The following is a 27,497-nucleotide window of genomic DNA, read 5'->3' as shown; positions in this document are numbered from 1 at the left end:
AATTGATTAATATTGTTTACCATTTTTTCTATAATTACAGCCTTGATAGAATGCTAGCCTGCTAGATTAAATGAATTGAATCCCAGACAAAGGTCACGGGTTTGAGTCCACCATGGCGTGATTTTTAAAATTTATGTTTATTTACCAATAAAAAAAATTGCATTGAAGGGACCTTAAATTAATGTCAATTATTATAAATAATTAAATAAAACTACGAAAAAGGATGATAAAATACAACTTAATTTGGAAATTGTTGGTGTGTTAGGCCCAAAAAGTGAGCCAACAAAAACTGGGCTGGGCCCAAAACAAAAACAATATAAGCGCACCAAACACTCCGTCGTCTCAACGAAGACTTTAACTAGGGTTTTAGCATTCTCCTTGAAGCTCTCAGAAAACATGCCTAAATCAAAGCGCAATCGCCCAGGTTTGCCTTTTATACTCGTACTACTTGCCAATCTCTACAATATTTGATTTTTATGCTTTCCATGTTTAATCTGAATAATTGTGTTTTGTTTGTTGATTGATTTGCAGTGACTCTGTCAAAGACAAAGAAGAAGGGAAAGGAGCATAAAGAGAACGTATTGAATACAATACGCGATTCCGTTGACAAGTACGAGTCCGCCTATGTTATCGCTTTCGAGAACATGAGGAATCTCAAGTTCAAAGGCTTCAAAGAGAAGTTGAAGTCTTCAAGCAGGTAACAATCTCTCTCCGTTTATGAACTTTGGTTTGATAAGAATGAGTATTTCTTGTGATTTATTTTGTTTTGCTGGCGACATAAATGAAATTCTCTTCAATTTTGGTTTCCAGATTTTTTCTTGGCTCAAACAAAGTTATGCAAGTTGCATTAGGTAGGTCTGCTTCTGATGAGATTAGACCAGGCCTGCACAAGATTTCAAAGGTAGGCCATTTTCTAATTTCTTCTTTTTTTAGGGGTGTGGGGGATGTTCCGTTCCTGTGATGTATCATATCTTTATAACTTCTTTTCTAATTCATTAGCTCTTCATTTTGTGCAGCTTCTTCGTGGTGATACTGGTCTCTTTTTAACTAATTTGCCAAAAGAAGAAGTGAAGAGGTATGTCTGAGGATTAAGTTTTCGCACTCACATTAATTCAAACTCAAGGAATTGTTTTTGTAAATGGTAGCTTAATAGGATCATTTGCTTGGCAACACTAATTGATAAATCACCTTGGTATAAGCAGTCAAAAGCTCTGAAAAAAGTTGTAACTCAGTAGATGAAAAACTATGGTAGCTTATGTGTTTCTGAATTATGATAGTCGACTAACTATGCTCTTGAGGTTGAGGACAGATATTCATGAACCTAAACCCTCTTGCCTTTTGCAGAATATTTGAGGAATATGAAGATTATGACTTTGCTAGAACTGGAACTGTCGCCACAGAAAAGGTATTTAACTTAATGGGCAGATATTTGTAGCAGAGATGAATACTGACTACTACGTACATCTCAGTTTCAATTTTATGGATTCTGATTGGAACTCATTGCAGAGCAGTAGGAATCCTGAATTTTATTTATTTTTCTTGGTGTTTGCAGGTGGAGCTCAATGAAGGTCCTCTTGATCAGTTCACACATGAAATGGAGCCTTTCTTGCGCAAGCAGGGGATGCCTGTTCGATTGAATAAAGGTTTGCAATACTTCCGTGTTGTACTCCCGTTTACGTGGTTAGCTTTTACATGCTCTATAAATTCAACTCTGTGTGGTTTCAGGAGTTGTAGAGCTTGTTTCAGACTTTGTTGTATGCGAAGAAGGAAAACAATTATCACCCGAGTCAGCTAGGATACTGGTTAGTGTATATCCTACACATGAGTCATGAAACTTGCTGCTACAGATTGTGGATTCTGTATAGATTCAGATACTAACTCTCCTGTTTGATTGATTGTCTACAGCGCCTCTTGGGAATCAAGATGGCCACTTTTAAACTCCACTTAATATGTCGGTGGAGTTCAGAAGATTTTGAGATTTACAGAGAAGGCTTGGAAGATTCAGACATTGAATCCTCATAGAATCATGGGACAACCTTGTTTGGGATGATTTTGATTGTGCTGCTGTGTCCTTGAGGTTGTGTCCAATGTTCAAGTTGAAGATATGGAGATCTGCTACAGACTTTGATTTTTTGTTTTTACTTTTTTTGGAGATTATGTACTATTAACAGGTTTTAAAAAAATTCAATTTTGTTTAAGTGCTGGAACCATGAGTGTATCCTTATTTGAAAATGTCTTTTGCTTATTATATGGAGTACTATAAGACTCTTCGTTCGCAAAAATAGTCTTATCTTTCTATTACGTCCATCTACCAAAATTATCTATCCAACTCAAGATGTATACATTCTTGGCATAAGATTTTAGGAGTGGTTAGGTGCAGTAAGTAGAAAGAAAAAAGGTAGTAATTGAATATTTTAATAAAGAGGGAGATTTATTTCGAAATATAAAAAGTGGAAGTCTTGAATGAGCAAAATAAAAATGAAAAGTGAATGTCTTGAACGGGACAAAAGGAGTACTAAAATTAGAAAATTAACTTTCAATATATCACTCTTTTTATTTTTATGTCTTATTTTATCCACATTTCTCAATTATTTCTCTTACTTTACTCTCTTTTTTATCTCTTATATTTAATTTTGTATGAAACCTTCTGCTATATCCTAATGAGATTGTTTTTGGTGGACTGATTAAGTTTAATTTATCAAGGTGTCACAAGGAGTACTTGCTATTGTTTTATTGCAATCAGACAACAAAGCTTCTTGCTGTTGAAATAAATTTATGATTTTTCACAATTTGATTATGAGAAATCAAACTGTTATTCACAATGCAGAAAGAAATTAACACATAATTATAACTTGATTAAATTTTGAAAAAATCACCACTGGAAGAAAGATATGTTCATCATGAAACAAATAACTAAATCAGAATCCTCACTGAAAATGAAAAGGCCAGTTTCACTCTCACTCTAACAAATATGATACCAACTACATCTGCAGAGTTCTTCAATTCTTCTCTCTGATACAATCGCATCACAGCATAAATGAGATTTTCATAAATTAGCTAGTTTGGCACAATCACATTACGAAATCGGATGCTCAAAGTTGGGATTTCTTATTTTCTAAGAGCTTCAACTCGTTCTGCCAGCCTTCTAACTTGGCTAACTTCTCCAACTGTTCTTGTGTCATGTCTGCCTCCTGCGTTTTTTGCTGCTGAGCTTCAGTCAGCCGAATCTGAAAAGATAGTAGAAAAGTACCACATGACTCCACGTTCTGTGTTAGAATTATTGTATACAGCTAGTAGCATGTAAAATTTACCTTCTTTTTTAGAGCTCGGATCTTCTTATCAATATCTTGAACTTGATCTTCTGAATTCGAAGACTGGGTTGAGCCTGTAGATGGTGCAACCGACGAGGCACTTTCATAAAGGGAGAGCGAGTTCATCTTTGATGAAGTTGACTCCAAATCTTCTGGAAAATCCTTGGAATTATCAGCAGACAGAACTTCATCTTGATCTGAATCCTTGTTAAGAGCAGCCTGTTACCAATCATGTTACCACAAGTTAGAGATATATAAGTCGAAGTAGCATTCTTCTCACCAAATCAACATAACCTATTGTTACACATGCCAGCACAATAGTGGAATGTCGTTCTTTTTAAACCATAAATTATGCAAGAGCTGCCTACATATGAATTAGCTGTAAGGCTCATTCCTGCCATTCATTCCACCCTTGACAATGTATCTATCACTCCCAGTAAGCATCGGCAGTTTCAACAAGCAATTAATACATTTGGTTCATTATAAAGATAGAACTGATACCAATGTCCCATGAGAATTAAAAAACAAAACTTCACATGTCTTCTTAAATACACCTCACCTAACAAACACTGTGTTGATTGTTTCTGAAAAAGGCACCATATTGATCTATGAGGTAATGGAGAGTGAGCAGTCTTTAAAATGATGAGGGTATGAGGATATTTTGTTGAGAAATTACCCCAAAATGAAACGTCAATGAGTCCTACATTACTGAGGTGTATCTTCATATTCAGCTTGATTAAACAAGAAACATGCTTTAATGAACTAGTGCTGACAACATAAATGTACTAGAGACAAATAGCAGCAGCAACTTGACTGCACAAGTTGTGGTAGGGCAACTTATGTTTGGTTTGTCCTGGTCATGGCAGCTAGCTTACTCATGAGTTTGACAACTAGTAGCACTATATCCTTTTTTTCTAAACTAGCAGCTGACAGCATTATGTGATCATTCTGAGATTTGGTGAAGTCAAATGCAAATTGATGTTTACATAGAAATAAATTCATACTACTAATCTGGTCAAGCAAGTAAAATGCATTCTTGAATATTTCAAGTTCGGTAATGAGTAACTTGCAATAATTGTTTTTCGGGAGTGTGCTTGGAATTCAACTTGAGATGATCTCTCCATTGCCTAGCTCTATGACATAAGGACTTGAATTTCAACAGCACGACAGACTTAAAAACAACAACACTGAAATACTGTAATAATCAGTTTCCGTTTTATCCTTACGTGTTCATAAGGGAAACATCAAGAAAATAGCTCAGGATAGGTGCCTATCCACATTTGATCATTCATTCTCAAGAGTCAAGACTCCCCGAAAAATTTAGACAAGAAGTAGTAAATAGACCGATAAGAAATGTCCAGAATATCTTTTCCTTCGCACCTTGATTCATTGTTTTTGCAACAAACCACAGCTCTAGTTGTTCGCACCCGTTGATTAAAAACAAAAGCATTCAGTCCAAAGAGATGTTTTAAATCATCATCAGCCTAATGGAATGACCTACGAAAGATCCCATCCCCAAAATAGCATCAAACAAATCCCTCTTCTGATATTCATGCATCTTCCTGTACCCAATCTATCCATGACAAACCACAGCTCCCAGACACAAACATCAGCAATATGTGGCATATCACAGTGTAATTTACAAAGTAATCATATCAAAATACACCACTCGCAGCAGAAAGGACGAAAAGGATAAATGTTTAACCATTCGAGAACCCCAAAACCATGTCAATTACCTAAATCACTAGAGAAGCCTAGAGTACACTTTACTTAAAACTTTGAGTACTTCCAAAGTAAGCTTCTTTCTAAACAAATTATCAACCTCATTAACCAAGTTAGAGTCTTTTTCAAGTGATCCCCTAAATTGATTAAATCCCAAATTCAGTCGCAAACTTTATACTAACAATTACTAGCAAATAATATCAGTCACTTATTACCTGCTGACGCTTCTCTTTCTTCCTCTCATTCCTCTTAGCTGATTTCGACTTAGGTTTCGCTTCCGCCACCGGCTCATATCCCGGCGGCACCTCCTGCACCGTCGACATCTCCTCCTTCCACTGCCGTCACAGTAAATTTCAACATTCCGGATTTAAAAAAAATCGAAATCCCTAGCTGTGAAACATACCATTGAGCCTTTGGATTTGTAGATTGGAACTTCATCCTGAGGCGTATGACCCGCGCGTATGCGAATAGGCTTACGTAGGGTTCCGTCGGGGCGGCGCGTGGGCGCCAAAATCCTCTCCCCTTCTTTTAGGGTTTGCTTGTGCAGCTCCGCCGCCGCATCGCCCACTCCTCCACCGTTCATAGCTAATTAACTCGATCGAAAAATCAATTGATCTCGCCACTGCCGCCTCTGCGATTACGTATATTTAACTCTGTTTATGAATTTTTTTCCCTCAATTTTGATCCAAATATTTTAGAGGGAAATTGTATTTATTTTCAAATAAAAAGGCTCAATTTAATCCTTTTTTTCTTTATAGGTAAATAAATTTAATTTAAAAGTCGTGTTACGGAAAACTCGAACCTAAAACCTTTTATAATTACTGACCAACTAAAAAAAAAACTGTATTGGGTAAACTTTTTATAGCGACTGATTCCACCGCATGCGACCTCATACACGTTTATAGTACTCCCTCGTCCCAAGATATTAGACTCATTTGTTTTGGCACAAGAATTTAAGAGATGTTGTTTAGTGGTGTAAATGGGGTTGATAATAAAGTAATTTTTTACCATAGATAGAAATGACTCAAGTATGTTGGGGCACCCCAAAGTGGTATACGAGTCTAATATCTTGGGAGTAAGAAACTGTGTTGGGTAAATTTTTTATAGTGATTGATTGTGACCCATGCACTTTTTATAGTGACGGGCCAACTCACACACACAAGAAATTGTGTTGGGTAAACTTCTTATAACGACTGATTCCACCTCATGTACATGCGAAAATCCAATTCCACTAATATTGATAAAAGGGCTCGAATCTAACACCTTAATCAACAATGTCTAAGCCCCTTGCCGCTAGGACAAAGTCTCGGCCCTCAATTTATCCATTTAACTCTTAGGATTCCAATTTTGATCTACTCCTATTATTGAAAGAATAAATATTTTATATCCTTAATATTGGGTAAAGAAGATGTGTTTAAGTTTGAACAATGAAAAAACTGTTGTTAATAAATCTAAAATAGTTACAAGTTGACATAGGGAGATCTAAATTAATAACTGAGCTACTAAATGTAAGTTGCTTGAATTAATTAAAAACAGTAAAGTAAGAATAATTATTAAGTACTAGTACTAATATAAGTAAAGTACTTTGTAAAATATGTAATTATGTAGGCATTAATTGTTGCATATGTTAAATAACAATTTTATCGTGCAAAGTGATTCATTTTTTCTTCCTCAAATATTGTGACAAAAAGATTTACTTATAATTAAGAGCATTAGCAATATTAGGAATGGGGCGTCCTAGGGCGCGCCCTATGCACCACCACATCATCTTTTTTATCCTCATACCCTTTCACATGCAGTGGGGCGCCCTATGGAACGCCCTAAGGCGCGCCTTATAGATTTTACTATTGTTTAATTAATTAATTTAAATGTTTTCAAAATATATAATGCAAACTAATTAAAAACGCAACGATTAAATAAAAACAGGCGAAGACTGCATTGATTAAACAAAAGTTACACGATTCAAGTTGGCTAATTTACGAAATTCCCAACTTCCGGCGCAGCTCATCGATCAACCCCCGGAGGTATTCGACTTTGGCGGGGTCCGTACACTTCTCGAGGGCATTGTGCATCTGCAACAACGTCCGCGCCATCGAGGTTGTTGCCAACTCCACATACGCGACGGCTGTCGGGCTCGGGGTCGGGACCGGGATCGGCGATGGGGCGGCGGTGGTCGAGGATGATGTCGTCGTCGCCTTCCCCTTGTTCTTCGCAGCCTTGACGCTTATGGGATGCCGGGAGGACATCGGTGTGCCGGAACTCTCATCCTCCGCGTACGTCCGGTTGAGGTCCACCGGACGAGTTCCACTTTCGCTGCTCGTGTAACCACCAGCTTCGGTGGTCTTCGTCCTCTTTGTCGCACCGGTGTGCAGAATCCCGCCTTGGAATTTCTGCTTGTCCCTCAAGAGCGTCCAGATGTTGAAATGCTTGAAGTCGCCGTACATGGACTGGTACGACAACAGCGCTCTATCGCGCACATCGCTCAAGCTCTCGCTGCTTCCCTGCTCCCTCGAACACTTCTCGTACTCCGCCGCGAACAAGTTGACTTGCTTCTTCACCTGGTCCCAGTGCTTGCGGAGCTGCTCCCTATGACGCTTGTACGCGCTCGACGGCTTCGCCTCATTGTAGCGCTCGGCGATGCGCTCCCAGTACGCAAGCTGCTTCTGGCTGTTCGCGAATACCGGGTCCTCCGAAATATCCACCCAACACCTCGCCAAGACGAGGGTTTCATCCAGTTGGTAGTTCGTCCTCCCGGGGGCGTACTCTTCATTCGTTTCCGGAGGTGGCACCTTGTACGCCCGGTGCCAGATCCGCTTCTTTCTGGCGGCGGCGGCGCGGTGGGAGGGGGCGACGGGTCGGGTGGGAGACGGCTCCATGTCAAACAAACCGTACGAATCCGTACTGAATTCGGGATCGTCCTGCGCGTTGGCGTCGAATGACCGATATTCGTCGGGTTCTGTACCCGGCCAACGCGCATCACCTCCAAACATCGGACTATTGGGACTTGAATCCATTTCGTAGTAAATGTGAGTTTCGAGAGTGGAATCGTGAAATAAAATGTTACAAATGAAGGTGAGGTAGGGGTATTTAAACAAATTTTTCGAATTTAGCATTAAAAAATAAATAAATAATGCGTGCCAATCGGGCGCGCCATCGTCCGCGTCGCCCACAATGACGCCCGATGGCCTATCGGGCGCGCTTCTACCGCGGACGAAGCATAGGGCGTGGGCTTAGGGCGTCGCATCGTCCGGGCACCCACAATGGTGCCCGATGGTGCCCGAAGACGATGGCACGCATCGGGCGCGCCTTCAGGCGCCCCATTGTGAATGCTCTAAGGAGACAGAAAACATGGATTTTATTTTACCAATAGCTGTGATTAAAATTCATGATTTTGAGGCAACCTTCATCTTCATATTTATTACTCCATTTAACATTCATCAACTCAAAAAAAGCAAAAAAATCATTACACATACATAACTAAAGGTACGAAGGTAGAAAAATTGCATGGTTTGTTAGTGTCATTTTACTACACAGTAACACAACAATACTACAAAACCTGACCAGACTAGCAATTGTTTGAATCCCATAAACAATATCGTTACAATCACACTCATAGAAACACATGAATTTCTGCAACCGATCAATGATTCATTTTTGGCCTATACACTTTGATAAAAAAAAATATTGAATATGTTTATCGTGTCGAAAGGTAGGTAGGTCTACATGAACATCCAAATCAGTTTGTTCTCTCTTAGTACTGCAGCCTTTTTCCATCATTCACACAGAAACTATTCCGTTTTACCTTCTTCGGCCTCTTCTTGATCAGAAGTTTCGTCATCCTTGCTGTTTTGCTTCACTAGACCGATACTGCCTTTAGGTGTTTCTTTACATAACGATTCTGTTTCTTCTTCTTCTGTGTCTCCTTCGTTATTCTCCATGTATGCATACCTGACATGGAGTTATGGAAAGAAAGCTGAAGAAAGACTAACAAAGATTATGCTCAAATTCATATAAAGATAACACGTACCTTTGGCAACTCTGAGAGGGAGCCCAAAGATAGCAGATTACACAGAGCAAAGCAAATGCAAGAATATCCCAGAAAGCTGTGACAATCCAAGCATTCTGCCACCTTTCATTGAAGGGATCTGTTGCTTTGAAATAAACCTGCAGGGATTATCAGATTGTTGATATGTCAAAGCGTTCTTATATAATATGACGTGTTTAAAACATAACTAATCACAAAGCCTCAGGTAGGAAAGCTACTGGGCAAACAAGACTAAGCTGGTTGTATAAGATATGTCTCGTAATGAAATATTCAGTCTTAGAGATGAGTACAACATCCAATTGTTAAACTGTGTCGTAACATAATTTTAGGGGTGTCCATTCTAAAACTCATTCATTTTGCTTTTCTCACAGAGAAGAAAAGAATGGCAAGAGCCAAAAGGCTTTTACCTCATATCCTATCCAAACAACTGAAGCAATAACGGTAACTGCTAAAGCGTTTGAGAATTTTCTGTATATCTCCAATTTGATAGAGCTTCTTTTAGCCTGACAAAGGAAAACGTAGCCATAGTTAGCACATGAATAAACTCGAGGAAAAGACGCAACATAATCACCAAGTGAGAGTACGAAAAACTTTTAATCAATGGGGATATATACATACCTGTAATTGCTCTAATGTTTTTGAAAGAGAAGTGAAAATCCATGAAATCAAAAATGCATCCAAAAATGCAACTGGGAGGACAAAAAACACTCGAACTCGCCCTGCAATGTCATTTATGCTTCCCACGTACTCAGCAATGTTAAGCATTTCTGTTGCCAAGAAGTAGGTGACTCCAACAAGAAGCACCTTTGTTGTTAGACCACCAAGGGTTGGGCGTACAACACCGGAGCCCATAGAAACAGAAAGAATAAGAATGCGTGAAATAGTTCTTCTTATTGCTCCGATCGTAACGACCCAGGTTGTGATTCCAGCCGGCCTTGTACCAGAGCTATTGAAGTACGCATAGTCAAAGTACCAGAATGTCATCTCCAACAACCCAAGAGCTATAACAGAAGTGATGCAGTGTTGCAGCAGCAAAACATCGGTCCAGTGTCTCACATACTGGAAAACCCATATGCCACAAAGTATTGCATAAGCAATAGACATAAATACATAGAACTTCATCAGAGGGGCCATCCTACCAGGTAAAAAGCCAGTAGGGTTTCTCCACACTGTTCTTCCCGTTACCTTCAGTCCCTTGAGCTTTGGATCACACGTTATGAAGAATAAGTTGTACATCCCGGTTTTCTTTATATTTACTTCTTTATTCTTTTTCAAATGTGCAGATAACATGTTTCCTCTAAACTGCACATTTATAACAACCGGCCAAATCCTATCAGTTGCTGAAGGTGTTCGTATCACTTCTCCCTGTTTGCACCCTTCCAGTTTGGCAAGATCAGGGGTACAACAGATCGATCTCTGCCCACCATACGGAGATCCACCAATATTATCGCGGTCAGCTGCCTCAAAAATAACAGCCTGAACCAACCCACCGTTGTACGCCAGACTTGGATGATGCTCAGCAGCTTCTTTACTCCTCCAGAATGTTATGTTCTCGAATCTAAGTTAATTCAAATTTGAATTAGAACAGAGTAACAGTGTGTTAAGTGGAAAAGCCCTAAATCGTGCGAATCAAAAGATGATAAACGAATGAACTTTGACAACATAAGCACATGGAGACATTGACAATTTGTTGATGAATCTACTTCTCTAACAACTAATACACCGAAATTCAATCCAAATTAGAGGAAATCAAGCCATTCACCAACCAATTTCAGCTGAACTACATAACTAACTTTCACACACATACATTACTCCAATGCATCGTGTTACAAACAGTATCGATGACGTCGATGTAACAAATCCAATTCCGTTTCCCTTCTTCAACTCAAAGACTCGATTGCCGACAAAATGTGATAGATCTGATCAGTAGAGATTACCTGATGTAAGAGCGGGCGCGCTGCGCGGCGGCGACGCCTTCGCTGCCGCCTGAGAGGAGATACGCGGTGCCGACTTCTCGGAATGGATCTCGGTCGTAGATGTGAATCGAGGCTTCAGTGAATGATATTAGTACGAAGAAAACGAAGAATTTGAGAATGGCGGCGCGGCATTGGCCGCTGGCGAGGGCCATGGGGAGGGAGATTGAGGGCAGGAATAGCGGGGATTGCAGAGAGAGAAAGAGGAGAGAGAGATCGGCGGGGAGAATTTGGTGGCGACTGGCGAGGGAGGTAGAGTGGTGATACAGCAAATAAGATTTCAGCATCAAACAATCATGTGCCACGCGCGTGAGGATCTTGGCGTCGGTTACTGAAAGATACTAGTACTATTTAACACCTAATAAGATTGTTAGTAATTGTTTAAGACTATAAGGCCATCCACAATAGGAATAGCCCACCCATAGCCTAGCCACTGCCACATCATCAGCACTAAAAATCCTCCTGCCACATCATAAATAGCTCAGCCATAAATAGCCCAGCCACATCATAAATAGCCCAGCCATAGCGCGTATATATAGCCCAGCCCAGCCACATCATTAATTTTTTTTAAAAAATACATTAATAAAAAAATGACGAGCAAAGCGCGTATATATAGTGTTTCGGAAAAAAAAAATAATTTTCGCTCTAGGCGGTGCGCTGGGCGATCCGGGCGCTGCAATAGCGCCGAACGGACCGCCCAGCCGACCGCCCAGCGCTGTGCGGTTTCTCTCTCCACTCAGCCGCTGGGCGGCTGCAATAGACCGCCCAGCGAACCGCCCAGCGCCCGCTGGGCGCCCAGCGCCGGCGCTCGGCTGGGCGGTCGCTGGGCGCCTATTGTGGATGGTCTAATACTATGCCTAAACGAAAAATTAGAAACGCGATATTGATAATGATAGTGGATGACGGATAACATGATAATATATATTGCAACTTTTTTCTCTTTGTACTCCATATTAGTCAAACATTGTAAAAAAGTTGGCATCCATTTTTTCATTTTTAGTTTATACACATATAAGATTACTTTACGATTTTGATACATATTATACATCACATTTAATTGATTTTGACTTGATTATATTAAATATTTTAACACTACACTAAAGTATTTTTTATAGTAAAAATGTGAAACATTTAACATTTTATGGTCTTAAATATATGGACACTGCAATTTTAGTCCATAATATTATGTTTCCTAGTTTCGGATTATATGAATATTTGTTTATATTTTGCCAAAAATTGAGAGATTCACCGGAGTATATTTTAATGATGTTAGGATTTCATTTAGGATATATATATAGAGTCGTGATCATATGATAACCCCTAAATATCGTAATAACCCTATAACCAAATCTGGACCACACATATTTCTAATCATGCGGTTGAGATTCAAACTTAGATTTACTTCATAAAAAAAGCGCGGGGTAAAACTGTCATTTCTCTCATTTAATTTCTGAATTTTGCCAAATATCACGTAAAATGATAAAATTATAAAATGATAGGTTTATTGCATAGAATGATAGTTTTGAGATTCAAACTTAGATTTACTTCATAAAAAAAAGGGCGGGGGTAAAACTGTGATAAGGTTCCTTGTGAGGGAAACCTTCCATGTGCCCAAGAAATACCCAAAGCGGTGTTTGATTTCAATTTTTTTGTGTTTTCAAAGATAAAGTAAAGATAAGTTGAGCTAGCCACAAAAACTAAACTCAAAATGGTTTTGGATGGAGAGAAAGAAGGTGAGAAGAAAGTGTAAAGAAGGAGGAATCCTCTTTGAGGACCTATGACCTCCCACAAAAAGATGTGGGCAACCCTAGGCTACTTTCACCCAAAGCAAATACTCCATTGGCTCCACATTAATGACTACACAACCATAAATGCATACCTATACTTGATTTAGCCAAATGAACATAAAACAAGCAACCTACAATGTAGGAATTTGGATAGAAATCTCACATGGGAGATGCTCTCAAAGGAGTCTTCATAATAACATTCATCAAAGTCTCCAAATAAATGTCTCACAAATGGTATTTATAGCTAGGGTTGGAAACCCAAGAAAATGGCCCAAAATAAGTGAAAAATTGGCAAAAACAGTGCCGACGCCCGACCGGGCGTTTAGAAAATGGCAAATCGCCCGACCGGGCGAATTTTCTGCCTAAATTCTTAAAATCGGACACAAACGCCCGACCGGGCGTTTTGCATAAGGGAAAACGCCCGCCCGCGCATTTTGTTCTGCATGGCGCGGCTTTCTTCAAACGGCCATATCTCTCTCATCCGAACTCCGTTTGAGGCGTGAAACATACTCACGCGACCCTCTTTCGAAGACGAAGACATCGGTTGCCTTGGAAGAGAATTTGGACGTCATTTGATTTGTCAGATCACTGCTTGAATCAGACCCCAGCTACATCTTAGCTCCTTGTCATGGCCTTTTCATCGTTGTAGGACCCCAATCTACCCAAGGCTCATGGAGTACGAGTGACTCTTGAGGCTCGGAACTTGTGGTCGTATCATCCTATCCTTCTTTGGAAGGATTTGTCCTCAAATCCGAGCGTTCTTCTTTCCTATCATCCTTGGGAGGCCATCATTGGACCCCAATCAACCCACGGCTCACGTCTTCGGAGTGACTCTTGATGCCCGGCATACGTGGTCATATCATCCTCCTCTCCTTGAAAAGGATTTGTCCTCAAATCCCGCCCGCGCGTACCTACAAGAGTGAACATGAACCAATCAAGTATCATGGTACGATAAAAGGGATTATGACCACCACAACATCCAAAATATGGTATCACACCAATAAGGTGGGTATAATCATGCACAAAACCAAACGGCAAACTAACATATTCATGCTTCATCAAATTCAAGACCATGTAACAAGAAGTATGAGAACATAAATTCATGGATTCTTTCATGTCCAAAGCACAACCATATGAAGAAAAGTCTTTAGCAAGGTTTCCATAAATTATTACCACTCCATTGATTGGGTTAATTGATGCATAATAGAAACCAAGCATAAGCCAATTCATCACATTCTCAATTCCCTTGTCGTGGATGATTCTAACATGCATAGCAATATGATCAAATGAACCAATCTCATTCAAGAATACATAACATCTATTCCGCTTACCAATCGACAAATGTAGGTTTTCATGCAAATAGACATTCTCAATAGCTAACATGTGACCAAGGATATTAGAACACTTCAAATAGCGATCACCATAACAAAATACATCAAGCTCATCAAGATATCCTTCATGCCAATACTCAAATAATTTCAAAATATCGGCACTAGATGTGGGTGCACATAAGCCTATACATTCTTTAACAATGAAATCCCAAACCAGACCACTAGAAACAAAGTCTTTAATAAAAGGACCATAAAACATCCCAATTACGTTGAAAGGCTTGATTGACATGCAATAAAAACAACTAACATGCCAAAACACACATACCCCAAGCACTTTGTTTCTATTTGGCTCAATCATCCCTACACTATCTATGCCCAAATTCTTGAATATCTTTACAAAAGATTTGACATTCACATTAGGGATAAAGGTACACAAGAAAGGGTATTCATATTGTGCATAGTCGAATATCACCAAGAAAAACCTAAGCACAAAATCTCTAACCTCAAGATCATACAAGGGAAGACCATCAATAATCATTAACACATCATTCTTGCTCAAATAAGGAATACTCTTCCTCAAATTGACAAACCTTTGTCCAACACATAAAGTAGGTTCATGACAATTCACATCAAGCTTGCAAGAAGATATGTCAATCAACAAACCAATTTTATCAAAAAGGATTTCACTCAATTGCCCCAACAATCTCAAAGCATGAACACAAATATGAGAACGATACATTGTTATGCCATTAATCACAACACAATCTACAAGAGACATATGAGTGGAAAAATCCTTCACAAAACGGCCATAGAACACTCCAATCCCATTGAAGGGTCTAACCACCTTGCATTGAAAACATAGCCCACACCAAGTTCTAAAGTCACTATCCATGTCACTTCTCTTCGTCCTACTATTCTCATCTACATACTCATGAAGCTCAAAGTTACCAACAAATGAAAGCTTAGGCATCTTGGCACGAAAGGAAGTCACTCCAACATTCAAGGTAGATTTCACAAGAGAGTAGTCATGTCTATCAATGCTAGTATTTAACCCAAAAGGATCAACGTGTGAGGCAAAAATAGATTTATCCTCCAAAGATTCAAGCTCATGAGCCCACTTTTTACACAAATCATCATTAACAAATCTATCAACACAAAGGGACTTCTCTAATGTAATCACACTCAAAGAATCATCACAAGTAGATAAAGATAGTGCACTTGAACCTTGGGCAAGGAGTTCATCCACTTGCCCTCGTTCCTCTTGATCCTTTTCCGGGGGCATAGTTTCCAAGCCATGTGCAACTTGATACTTCACTTCCATGTCTTTAACTTTACTCACTACAAAGTCATCAACACAAGAAGACATACAAGTAGTGTTAGTAGGTAAAAACTTATTTTCCTCACCAAGGGCAAGAGGCAAAGGTTCATTTGGTGCCCACCCAAGGTTGGCCTTAGAATCTAACAAACACCCTTTACTCACTTGTGCTTGTGGTTTTTCTCTCATTTGATATTTTTCTTTTCTCTCACCCCAACCACTCTCTCTTGACTTTTGCACCTCACACTCTTGTCTTTTATCACGCTCTCTTGGCTTTTTAGACTCACTTTCACTCTCAAGCCTTTTTTCTCTCTCTCGGTTATCTCTTCTATCACTTTGGATTAAAATCGATGAAGATGAGGCATCCGGACACAAACCATGAGGCACCTTCGGGGTATGGAAAGAAGAGGATGTGCCCTTACAACTTAATGAGGTGAATGTTTGGTTTATGTCCCCACCACCATGTCGATCAAAAGGACCAATACGTACACTACATGGAACTTCTCTTTCAATTTCCCTCTCAAGCCCCGGAATTCTACAAAACTCTCTCTTTTTGCTTCTACGAGGAGGCCCTTCATAACGCCTTGAGACTCGTTCCCTTCTAATCCCTCTATTAATTACATTATCATGCCCCCTTGACACATAATCACCTCTACCATGCCTCTCTCGACTATATTCTTCATAGCACTTATAATCTTGATGAGGTCTTTCTTCATATTCCAACTCTTGCTCTCCTCGACCCCAATTATCACAAGCTATCCTCCTTTCACTCCTCAATGAGTTAAGTTGCCAATCACGGACCTTAGTGTAAACATCCATAAAGGTGTACCTACACAAATAACAAACAATACACTAGGAGCTAGTCCAAGTGTGGTTAGCAAAAACACAACTCACCCACACAACAAGAGGAGATTTTAGTAAGAGCTCACTTCCCAAATGATAATCCCACCCCCAATTCGCTCACCAATGTCACTCGGAACAAAGCTTAGAATATAGTGAGGGCTAGGTTCACTCACTCTCAATATCCAACTTCCAAAATGCAAGTGCTAAGACAAATCAATCAAGGTATACACATAGGCAATATAACCAAGCAAGTAAAGCCAATCAAGCATGTGAAAGTAAGGTTCAATGCCTAAGGAAGCTAACAAACAAACTTAGTTGAGCTGAAAATTTATGTAACTCTTGGCTGATCTTTAGGAATTTTTTTGATATGGCTACCCAACCCCAAAATTGATGAAACTTGGTAGATAACAAGATTAAAGGGTTTAGAATGAGGGAAAAATATCCCCAATATAGCAGGTTTTCGAGAAGACCCTCGATTTTACGTTTTCCCCAAATCTGTCAAACTAGGGCACAAAACAGGGCAGCAACTTCACACATTAATTTGACCTATCAAATGATAGAATTTTTGGCTGAGAATTTTTCAGGAAAATAGTTCATATATCAAGGTTCATGCACACCAAAAATCAGCTCAATCCTACAACAATTGACCAATAAACAAGCAAAGACTAAAACAAAAGAAATAAGGAAAAGGAAATTTCATAGAGGTTTAAAATCAAACACTTGGTAGGCACCTAGGCTCTAGATACCAAATGATAAGGTTCCTTGTGAGGGAAACCTTCCATGTGCCCAAGAAATACCCAAAGCGGTGTTTGATTTCAATTTTTTTGTGTTTTCAAAGATAAAGTAAAGATAAGTTGAGCTAGCCACAAAAACTAAACTCAAAATGGTTTTGGATGGAGAGAAAGAAGGTGAGAAGAAAGTGTAAAGAAGGAGGAATCCTCTTTGAGGACCTATGACCTCCCACAAAAAGATGTGGGCAACCCTAGGCTACTTTCACCCAAAGCAAATACTCCATTGGCTCCACATTAATGACTACACAACCATAAATGCATACCTATACTTGATTTAGCCAAATGAACATAAAACAAGCAACCTACAATGTAGGAATTTGGATAGAAATCTCACATGGGAGATGCTCTCAAAGGAGTCTTCATAATAACATTCATCAAAGTCTCCAAATAAATGTCTCACAAATGGTATTTATAGCTAGGGTTGGAAACCCAAGAAAATGGCCCAAAATAAGTGAAAAATTGGCAAAAACAGTGCCGACGCCCGACCGGGCGTTTAGAAAATGGCAAATCGCCCGACCGGGCGAATTTTCTGCCTAAATTCTTAAAATCGGACACAAACGCCCGACCGGGCGTTTTGCATAAGGGAAAACGCCCGCCCGCGCGTTTTGTTCTGCATGGCGCGGCTTTCTTCAAACGGCCATATCTCTCTCATCCGAACTCCGTTTGAGGCGTGAAACATACTCACGCGACCCTCTTTCGAAGACGAAGACATCGGTTGCCTTGGAAGAGAATTTGGACGTCATTTGATTTGTCAGATCACTGCTTGAATCAGACCCCAGCTACATCTTAGCTCCTTGTCATGGCCTTTTCATCGTTGTAGGACCCCAATCTACCCAAGGCTCATGGAGTACGAGTGACTCTTGAGGCTCGGAACTTGTGGTCGTATCATCCTATCCTTCTTTGGAAGGATTTGTCCTCAAATCCGAGCGTTCTTCTTTCCTATCATCCTTGGGAGGCCATCATTGGACCCCAATCAACCCACGGCTCACGTCTTCGGAGTGACTCTTGATGCCCGGCATACGTGGTCATATCAAACTGTCATTTCCCTCATTTAATTTCTGAATTTCGCCAAATATCACGTAAAATGATAGGTTTATTGCATAGAATGATAGTTTTGCCGGATAGAATGATACTCTGAGTTGATAAAATGATACTTTTGACTGACTGATCAAATGATAAAATGATAGGTTTATTGCATAGAATGATAGTTTTGCCGGATAGAATGATACTTTGAGTTGATAAAATGATACTTTTGACTGACTGATAAAATGATAAAATGATAAAATGATAGGTTTATTGCATAGAATGATAGTTTTGCCGGATAGAATGATACTCTGAGTTGATAAAATGATACTTTTAGCTTATAAATGTTAGGTTTACTGCATAAAATGATAGTTTTTCCGGATAGAATGATACTTTCAGCCGATAGAATGATAGTTTTGCCGGGTAGAATGATACTTTCAGCCGATAGAATGATAGGTATTTTTGGTGTATAAAATGACATTTTTGTTTAATAAAATGATACTTTTACCTGATAAAATGATAATCTAAGCGGATAAAATTACAGAAACCTTATAAAAATGATAGTTTTTCCGGATAGAATGATAGTCTGAGTTGATAAAATGATACTTTTAGCTTATAAATGTTAGGTTTACTGCATAAAATGATAGTTTTGCCGGATAGAATGATACTTTCAGCCGATAGAATGATAGTTTTGCTTGGTAGAATGATACTTTCAGCCGATAGAATGATAGGTATTTTTGGTGTATAAAATGACATTTTTGTTTAATAAAATGATACTTTTACCTGATAAAACTATAATCTAAGCGGATAAAATGACAGTAACCTTATAAAAATGATACTCTGAGTTGATAAAATGATACATTTACTGCTTTGTAGGTTTGTATATTATGTATTGTGCCGATTATATTAGGTTTATTGCATAGAATGATAGTTTTGCCGGATGGAATGATACTCTGAGTTGATAAAATGATACTTTTGACTGACTGATAAAATGATATATGTTAGGTTTATTGCATAGAATGATAGTTTTGCCGGATAGAATGATACTCTGAGTTGATAAAATGATACTTTTGACTGACTGATAAAATGATAAAATGATAGGTTTATTGCATTGAATGATAGTATTGCCGGATAGAATGATACTCTGAGTTGATAAAATGATACTTTTGACTGACTGATAAATGATAAAATGAGCGAAATTCAGAAATTAAATGAGCAAAATTTGGATACGTAAATTTTATCATGAACGAAATGACATATTTACCCCCATGCTTTTTTTATGAAGTAAATCTAAGTTTGCATCTAGACCACGTGATTTTAAAAATGTGTGGTCCAGATTTAGTTATAGGGTTATTACGGAAATTGGGGTTATCACTACTAGAAAATTGGCTTGTAATGGCACTTAAAATTGTCATTAGAAAATTACTGTGCTGACACTTCATCTATAATGGCACTTGATGAAGTGCAGCACCGGGTACATGTAGTAAGAGGTAGTGTGTAGATAGTACATCTATGATGACACTTTTTATGTTGAAGTGCAGTAACAATATATTATAAAGTGCAGTGAAAAGCTAGTGTGTAGATAGTACATCTATGCTGGCACTTTTTATAAAGTGTGATAAAAAAAGTGTAGTGAGAAGCAATTTTTCTAGTAGTGTATCATTATAATACACCCCTATATATATATATATATATATATATATATATATATATGTGTTAAATCCAGAAATAAAAATGCATTTAAATCCAGAAATGCAGTCCAAATCTTGGCCCTAGGATTAGATGATCGTCAATAATTAACCAAAAACACGGAAGGTCATAATTAAGCAATTTTAGGTCATATTATAATATTTGGGTTTAATGTCATGCTAAGATCATTTGAGGTCATGGTTTGTTAGCATGACCTAAAAATTAACTAACTATGACCTAAAATTGCCCTACGTATGATATTGTTCTGCGTTTCTGTATTTAAATATAGTTTTGCATAGATCAAAACCCTATATATATATATATATCACGATGATTACAACCTAAATTTTAGTCCATATCAGCGGTGCGGTGAATGACGACGAAACATTAGGGGTTTTAAATTGCATTATTCGTCTTCAAAATTCCTTACGGAGTATGACCACAAAATCATACATCAATGTCGAATCAGTCGGTGAAGGGATGTCGGAACTCATTCAAGATATTGAATGAGGCGTCAACGCAATTGAAGGGTAAAGGTTTATGGGTTGAAACATTAATTTTAAATTTTCAAATGTAGTTTGAGTTCTTGTTAAATGGAGCAAAAAAAAAATACAAACATAATTAATAGTAATGTTTAAGACTTTATTAAGTGCCATATTTTTTTAAAAAAAAGCAACATCGTATGTGAATTCGGAAGCTACGTTCGCCTCCAAAGTGCGTCGTCAACGTATGATTTCATGGCCAGGCATCAAAAGGATTTTGAAGACTATGTGATAGGAGTTTATAATTAACTCCTAAAGAGATAAATATGTATAAAGATATTGAGGGTTATTTCATCATTTATCTATAAACACACAAACTTTTAATATATTACACATTTTTCTTAAATTTTTATTTTAAATCTGAATACGCAAACTTTTGTCTTTTCTGAACAACGATTATTAAAAATGAAATTGTTTCCTTGAACTTTAAAGATTTCTGAATTTTCTCCAATGGTAGATTTTTCTTTGAAACAATTTAATGCTCAACACTTTGTTTGAAACTTGAGTATGCGTTATACAAGCGCATGTGTTTACAACACGAACATAACTAGCTAACACGTGTGTCTTAGTAGAGATATGAGTTTTCAGATTAAGTTGTTTTTAAATATTGTGAGAAGACTCACTTGTATCCATGGATAAGTGTGTTCACAAATCTCAATTCATCTACAATAAATCCGTAAAATCACCAAACTAAATGCAATTTGAAAGGACAAATATCATTACATCACAATTATCTCTATGCATAATATCTTATAAATTTTGTCATTCATTCAAGACACTAAACTTAGACTAATGTAATTCAAATATAGACTTGTATTTACAGAAAAGTTAAAGAAATTCAAAAATAATTTTAATCTGATCAAAATTCTTGGTCGGGAGGGGGGTATCAGAAAATTCTTAAATTCACGTATTTAAATTTGAAAAAAATGAAAGTTCGAGAAAAGTTCAGGTAATTACACGCAAATAAAAAATCTAGTAGAGAAAGGGTAGAAAAAGTTGAATCCCTTTACATTCTTGTTTGGAGCATCCATAGTAAAATGGACTTTCCCATGGACTAGCACTAGGACTTCTAAAAATCACCTTCTGCCACATTATAAAGATTTCTCACTCCGCTGTCACATCACTAGGACTTCCCACTGCACAATAGTAGACTAGCACCAGGACATCACAACAACACAATTTCACATTTTATATACGAAATATAAATATGGAATTAAAATTTCGACACGAATATGGAGAAAATGAGACCATTTTATATAAATAAAAAAAACATACATAATTAAAAAAAGTACACAGTGAAATAAAAAAAAGTACATAGAGTTTAGTAGGCCTTCATTTTCGACGATCGTTGTGCATGATATGAAGTGCAAATATAATGAAGTGGAACGAGCCGGATATATAGAGTTGAAATTAAAATTAAAATAAAAAGTTAAAAAATGCTCTCGTCCGTCGAGGACCCACAATAGCGGACGGACGAACGAGAAATCCGACGGACGAGAGGTCATCTGTCTGGCTCGTCCTTCGCGCGCTCGTCGGTCCCAATAGTGGACGTCCCGGACGGACGACCCGCTCGCCGGGACGTCCACTATTGTGGATGCTCTTATATCATCTTTTTCTAGGGTTAATTTGACCATCATAAAAATAATATATTGCTCCATGTTTATGAGATTTTTACCAAAAAAGAAGAATCAATTCATTCCAAAATATACCCAAAAAGACAGGAACTTGAAGGGAAAAGGCACAAACTTCTCAAGTCACCAAAGATTTGCTTCTTCAACACACATATATATATATATGTATAGATTGAGAGAATTTGTGATTGAGATCTTGAGGAGTTCTCAAAGAGAGACTTACAGGGCTAATTTGACAAGCTGGCCGCCTCCTGTAGCATGGCATCCTCACACATCTAATCTCAATTTCTTTTGTCTCCGATCCGTATCATCAATGCACGCCACGCCACATGTATTAAACTACTACACACATCGGCCGCATATGAAATACCAAGACCACTCATGGAGGTGGACAGAATGCCAAATTAGCTCTGCGAATTACCCTTGAGAAACCCTCCAGATAGAACCATTCAGAAAGAGAGAGAGAGAAGTGAAGATTATAATTTATAAAGATGGAATGAAGAATGATAATACATACACATACACTATATGGTGTGTGAAAGAGATAATTAATTAAAGAGCCACCAAAAGCCGACACACCATTATTTGGCATAATAATGTTTCCAAAGACAAAATAATATGCTGAATAATACAAAATGAGTGTTACTCAATTGTACTATGTGACATAAATATTTCACATATATATATATATATATAAATTCCATATGACTGAACTTCAAAGTGAGTGTTTAAGCAGTAGTGTCATATCACTGTTTTGTGGGAATTTTGGCATATGTGTGTGTGTGGAAAGATGGAGAAAGTCAGATAAAGAAGAGGGAGTGTTTTTCTTTTTATGAGAAGAGTTTGTTGATTGTGGGATGAGAAAAGATGTTTAGTGGTGCTGACTTTTTTGGGTAACAGAAGATATATAGAGAGTTAGTGGGCTTCTTTTCACTGCATGAGCGTGCATGGTGTTTGTACTATCTGTGGGGGCAAACTGCCCTTTTCTTTTCCTTGTTTGAATCATTTTTTCCCCATCTTACCAACTTACCCTAAATTAAGGCCTTTCGATGATTGTACCGTGTCGAGAGAGGTACAATCGAGATAGACAATGTTTCTCGCATATACGAGAATGAGATGTGTATTAGAGCATGCACAACAGTGGACGCCGGACCCGCGTCCGTCCGTGCCAACGGCAAGGACGAGGCTCGCCGCCGCTGTACTCGCGCCGCTGGTGACGTGGCGGCACGCGATTGGGCAACGGCATAGCCGTTGCCTTTGAATATATTTTTTTTATTTAAAATTCGTTATTTAATTTTAAATAATGATAAAAAAATCCAAATCCCAAAAATATGGCCGTTTTTTCCCCTTTTTTCTGATTTTTTATTATTATTTTTTTTATTTTTTTCCCCAAAATCATCTATAAATACACACATTCATCATCCATTTATCAAGACAAGGCACACAATGCGCGATACCCGAACCCACATTCAGCTACAAGAAGACCTAATCAAACACATGTGGGCGAAATTCGGCAACGAGTAGTGGTTTTTTTAATTTTTAGTATTTTAATTATGTAATTTTTAATTTTTAGGATTTTAATTATGTCGTTTTTATTTTATTTTATTTATCATTTGTAATATTATTTAGGGTTTTAATGAATTTTAGTATTATGGAAATATTTTTGTTTAATTGAATTTTAAATTAATTGTGCTCGTCCTTGCGGAAGAGCACAACTGTGGGTGTTGTGCTCTTGCCAGAGAGCATGCAGAAAAAGTGGGCCCGGGCCCACAACCGTACCGCTGGCAAGAGCACGGTTGTGGATGCTCTTATACGATGAGGAACCAGTAGACGATATTCATATTCCTAAGTGGTGAAATCAGTAGGGGGTATTCTTGTAAAGTAGTTTAGTTATAGGTAATTTGTGGTAATAGTTGTTTAATGCCAAATTCTCTGCGTGGAGGAAGCAATAGGGCTGCATAAGATATGAATAATGTGGTTGGTAAATTGGATGTATATATGAATAGAGAATAGTTTAGGGGTGGTGAAGCTTAGTTTGACCAATGATGCTGAAGTGCTTTATTGACTTGCTGCAAAAGCAGAGTGCAAAATGGAATGCTAATGTCTCCCACTTAATTACTAGGTTTCAATGTCAACTTATTAAACTTAATTAAACTGTTGCTAATTTGATTACACAACCCTTGCGTCATCCTAGTTTATGTTGTATTTTAATTTCATCCTATGCGCCTTGTGCCATTTTTATGAAAGCTTCAATTTCTTTTTCTTATAAAATTGAATTATTCAACAAAGAAACGGGTTTATGAAACCATCTGTGTTTGCTACGTGAAATTTTAAAAACTTTTAGATAGGTATAAACATTTTATATCATGTATTGTTTTTTTGAGTCGCTTTCATCCTTTTCAAAAAATTTATATTGATGCTTTGCATATTTTTTTTTTCTTATTCTTATATATGAATGGTACATAATCTTAAAAGGTTTATGTAGTAGTACTCTATATTAATTGTTCTCAAACAAAATCATTGTAAAGTGTTAACAAGTTAGTATAGATAATTACAAATACCTTCTAACAAATCCGTTGTCGTCCAGCGGTTAGGATATCTGGCTTTCACCCAGGAGACCCGGGTTCGATTCCCGGCAACGGAACTTTTTTTTTTTCTTCCAAATAAAATGATTTTTACTGTATTTATTTAATTATAAGTAGAAATTATGGCTAAGATTTGCATTTGGATTTGTTCATAAGTACTTAGTTTCTTGATCTTCAATAGTTTAATGTACTAAAACATAGGCTAAAAAGAAATAACGGTATTTATTTTGAAGCATTTTTGTTGACTGTGTATATTAGCATATTTATACTGTGAGTCGAATTTATTTTTACGATTGTAAAGATTAGTTTTCATAATTATCTTCCGAACAAAATGTCTCTGTTCTCTCATAAGAAAAATCATTACTAACATACTATAAAAATTTCGTGTCCAAAAACCACAACCGAAATATATGCAAAATTCCAAACAACAAAAGAACAAAAAAATTCCAAATATTTTAAAATTATTATTGTGATTAATGATTAACATACACATAAAAATTATTTTTTAAAGTCGAATTTAATATATTATTTGAAGTATGAAAGGGGAAACCATTTGTGTTTGACCAAAGAAAAAAAATGCGACCACCGTTTGTTTTTCTTGTTTCCCTCGTTTGAGAAAAAGATTCGGTTATTATGGTTGGAAGAAACCAGCCTCTCAGATTCCCAAACAAACTAAAGCATACTACTAATATCCAAAAGCTCACAAGATATATCCATTTCAACCTGAAATCACGCACTGGAAGCGAAAGCCAAAAAAAAAACACACAAGAAAGATCCTTTAAACATCTACCGAATGAAGAGAAAGGCCCTGACTTCGATGTTTCTGAGGCCACCATTCTCAAACGAGGCCACCTGCAGGCCAATCACGGCCGCGGCGGCCCGGGCCCCGTTTCGCGCCGTCTCTTTCTCCACCAAAGCCACGCTGCCGCAGGACGAGGGGACCGCGGCCGTGGTGGAGGACCCGGTTAGGCCTGGCACGGTGTGGGAGCAAGGGAAGAAAGACGTGGAGGCGGAGCAGAGGCGGAAGGCGGTCACCAGCCCCGGGTTTAGCTTCTCTGCCGCGGGGCACTTGCTCCCTTACCATCTCGGGGCGGCTCGGTTCCTCATTGAGCAAGGCTATATCAAGGTTGTATGGATTTAATCCATTTTCTTCAATGTTAATTTGATAGATGATGAAGTTTGTGATTGATTAATGCCTAATGATTTACTAATGCACATTATAATATTCATGTCTCTTGAGAAAGATCGGTTTTTTAACATCAAATTTATGTCAATTTTTTTATAATTTGGTTGTTGGTTTCTATTGAATCACCACCTGCTGAGAATTTGACATGGTTCATGACTTGCTGGTTTTGGATTCTTGCTGTCTGATTCTGTCAGTCAATTTGCTAGGATTTTTCGCTGACAATTTGACATTATTCATGCTTTGCTGAAGTTTGTGGGGGATGAACTATGTCCTAATGCACTCTAATAATCAACTGAGGTCATTTTTTATACTAATCTTTTCATGATTTTGATCTGTTTTTTTTTTTGTGAGATAGGAAACAACACCGTTGGCTGGTTCGTCTGCCGGTTCTATTGTGTGTGCCGCGATTGTCTCAGGAGAAAGCATGGAGGAGGCACTGAAGGCTACCAAGATAGTGGCTCAAGATTGCAGGCTTCGAGGGACTGCATTCCGTGTTGGGGTATTTACACGCCTACCCTTATGTCGAAAAATTTAATATACTACTACATTAGGCTTGTCATGAATCTAAACTTGGACAACCATAGCAATTAGCAAGCATTGCTGTTAGAATTAAGAACATGACCTTATGACTCGATTGAGATGTTTTTGTTTGTTTGTTTGTTTGGCTCAGGCGCTTCTTAGAGATTTTCTGGACAGATTTCTGCCTGACGATGCTCATATCAGGTCGAATGGAAGAATTCGCGGTGGGTACAGTTATTTTAGTAACCCACACTACTTGTGAGAAAATGATTATCTTAAATTCTAGGAGAAGAAGAATTTTGATAGAATTTTGTCGTGGTGGTTTAATGGCAGTGGCTGTGACGGAGATTATGTGGAGGCCGAGGGGCGTGCTTGTGGACTACTTTGATTCGAAAGAAGATCTCATCAACGCAGTTTTCACCTCCTCTTTCATTCCCGGGTAAGAGATTCTGATTCACCTCTTTGAATGGAACAGTTCTTTCTACTGACAAAAGTGATCTTGATGCAGATACCTTGCTCCAAGGCCAGCAACAATGTTCCGCGATCGTTTATGTATAGACGGGGGTTTGACACTGTTCATGCCGCCTACCTCTGCTTCTCAGACGGTATAATATGACCGTCTTCAATGAAAAGATCATGATCCTTTATGTTTGCTTAAACCGAGCTCTGCCTTGACAGGTGCGCGTTTGTGCGTTTCCTGCTGGTCGTTTGGGGCTGAAGGGAATCGGGATCAGCCCCGACTGCAACCCAGAGAACAGGGCTGGGGCGCGAGAGGTAACATTTGTATGCAACTTCTGAGATTCCCAGTGTAATTCCATGGTGACAAGAACTAACATTTGTGTGTTTGTTTAAGCTGTTGAATTTGGCATTCCAGCCGGCTACAGACGACGTTCTAGATAGGTATTTCGAGCTTGGATATGTGGATGCAGCTGCGTGGGCCGAAAAGAATCCAGTTGATGAAATAGTTCGACAAGACAGAGATGATCGTCCGACAAACAAGTAACTGGAAAAATTCAGCCATCTAATATACTTGTTTAAGTTATTTTTCAATACAAAGAAAGTAAATTGTGTAAGAATAGGGACAGGGATGTGTATCTTAATTGTTCCTCAATAGATTTATGTAGTACTATACAGAGTTATTTAAACTACAAATTGCCATTCATTTTTGTTCTTGCCTTTTGCCGGTTCATGTAAAACATGTAAA

At 38.2% G+C, this 27,497-nt stretch overlaps 4 protein-coding genes, 1 long non-coding RNA gene and 1 other non-coding gene across 6 annotated transcripts; 3 read left to right on the top strand and 3 right to left on the bottom strand.

The window, feature by feature from the left end:
- The first annotated feature begins 308 nt into the window (after positions 1 to 308).
- On the top strand, positions 309 to 2,282 carry LOC121744760 (mRNA turnover protein 4 homolog). The gene is made up of 8 exons (XM_042138389.1): positions 309 to 424; positions 532 to 697; positions 811 to 901; positions 1,017 to 1,075; positions 1,345 to 1,405; positions 1,553 to 1,643; positions 1,726 to 1,802; positions 1,906 to 2,282. The coding sequence occupies exons 1-8, from the start codon at positions 397 to 399 to the stop codon at positions 2,020 to 2,022; spliced, it is 690 nt and encodes a 229-aa protein (XP_041994323.1). The 5' UTR covers positions 309 to 396; the 3' UTR covers positions 2,023 to 2,282.
- A 552-nt stretch (positions 2,283 to 2,834) lies between these two features.
- Positions 2,835 to 5,722, bottom strand: LOC121744762 (partner of Y14 and mago-like). The gene is made up of 4 exons (XM_042138390.1): positions 5,437 to 5,722; positions 5,249 to 5,368; positions 3,312 to 3,530; positions 2,835 to 3,227 (listed from the first exon to the last, which is right to left on the bottom strand). Exons 1-4 carry the CDS (start codon positions 5,614 to 5,616, stop codon positions 3,093 to 3,095), a joined length of 654 nt encoding a protein of 217 aa, XP_041994324.1. The 5' UTR covers positions 5,617 to 5,722; the 3' UTR covers positions 2,835 to 3,092.
- Positions 5,723 to 8,515: 2,793 nt separating this feature from the next.
- LOC121744853 (transmembrane protein 87A-like) lies at positions 8,516 to 11,382 on the bottom strand. Its single transcript, XM_042138526.1, has 5 exons — positions 11,016 to 11,382; positions 9,697 to 10,636; positions 9,486 to 9,581; positions 9,061 to 9,197; positions 8,516 to 8,981 (listed from the first exon to the last, which is right to left on the bottom strand). Exons 1-5 carry the CDS (start codon positions 11,336 to 11,338, stop codon positions 8,822 to 8,824), a joined length of 1,656 nt encoding a protein of 551 aa, XP_041994460.1. The 5' UTR covers positions 11,339 to 11,382; the 3' UTR covers positions 8,516 to 8,821.
- Positions 11,383 to 21,156: 9,774 nt separating this feature from the next.
- Positions 21,157 to 22,870, bottom strand: LOC121743372. Its single transcript, XR_006038247.1, has 2 exons — positions 22,227 to 22,870; positions 21,157 to 21,508 (listed from the first exon to the last, which is right to left on the bottom strand). It is a non-coding gene; the product is annotated as an uncharacterized LOC121743372 (long non-coding RNA).
- A 1,705-nt stretch (positions 22,871 to 24,575) lies between these two features.
- Positions 24,576 to 24,647, top strand: TRNAE-UUC. The gene has a single exon. It is a non-coding gene; the product is annotated as a tRNA-Glu (tRNA).
- A 592-nt stretch (positions 24,648 to 25,239) lies between these two features.
- LOC121744090 (patatin-like phospholipase domain-containing protein 4) lies at positions 25,240 to 27,471 on the top strand. The gene is made up of 7 exons (XM_042137535.1): positions 25,240 to 25,714; positions 26,130 to 26,273; positions 26,445 to 26,517; positions 26,627 to 26,732; positions 26,802 to 26,898; positions 26,972 to 27,067; positions 27,147 to 27,471. The coding sequence occupies exons 1-7, from the start codon at positions 25,382 to 25,384 to the stop codon at positions 27,294 to 27,296; spliced, it is 999 nt and encodes a 332-aa protein (XP_041993469.1). The 5' UTR covers positions 25,240 to 25,381; the 3' UTR covers positions 27,297 to 27,471.
- Positions 27,472 to 27,497: the final 26 nt, after the last annotated feature.

The sequence above is a fragment of the Salvia splendens genome, chromosome 8, assembly GCF_004379255.2.
Source record: "Salvia splendens isolate huo1 chromosome 8, SspV2, whole genome shotgun sequence".
NCBI classification, from domain to species: Eukaryota; Viridiplantae; Streptophyta; class Magnoliopsida; order Lamiales; family Lamiaceae; genus Salvia; species Salvia splendens.
The sequence above is the reverse complement of the archived record's forward strand: the minus strand, read 5'-3'. Positions and strand labels throughout refer to the sequence as shown.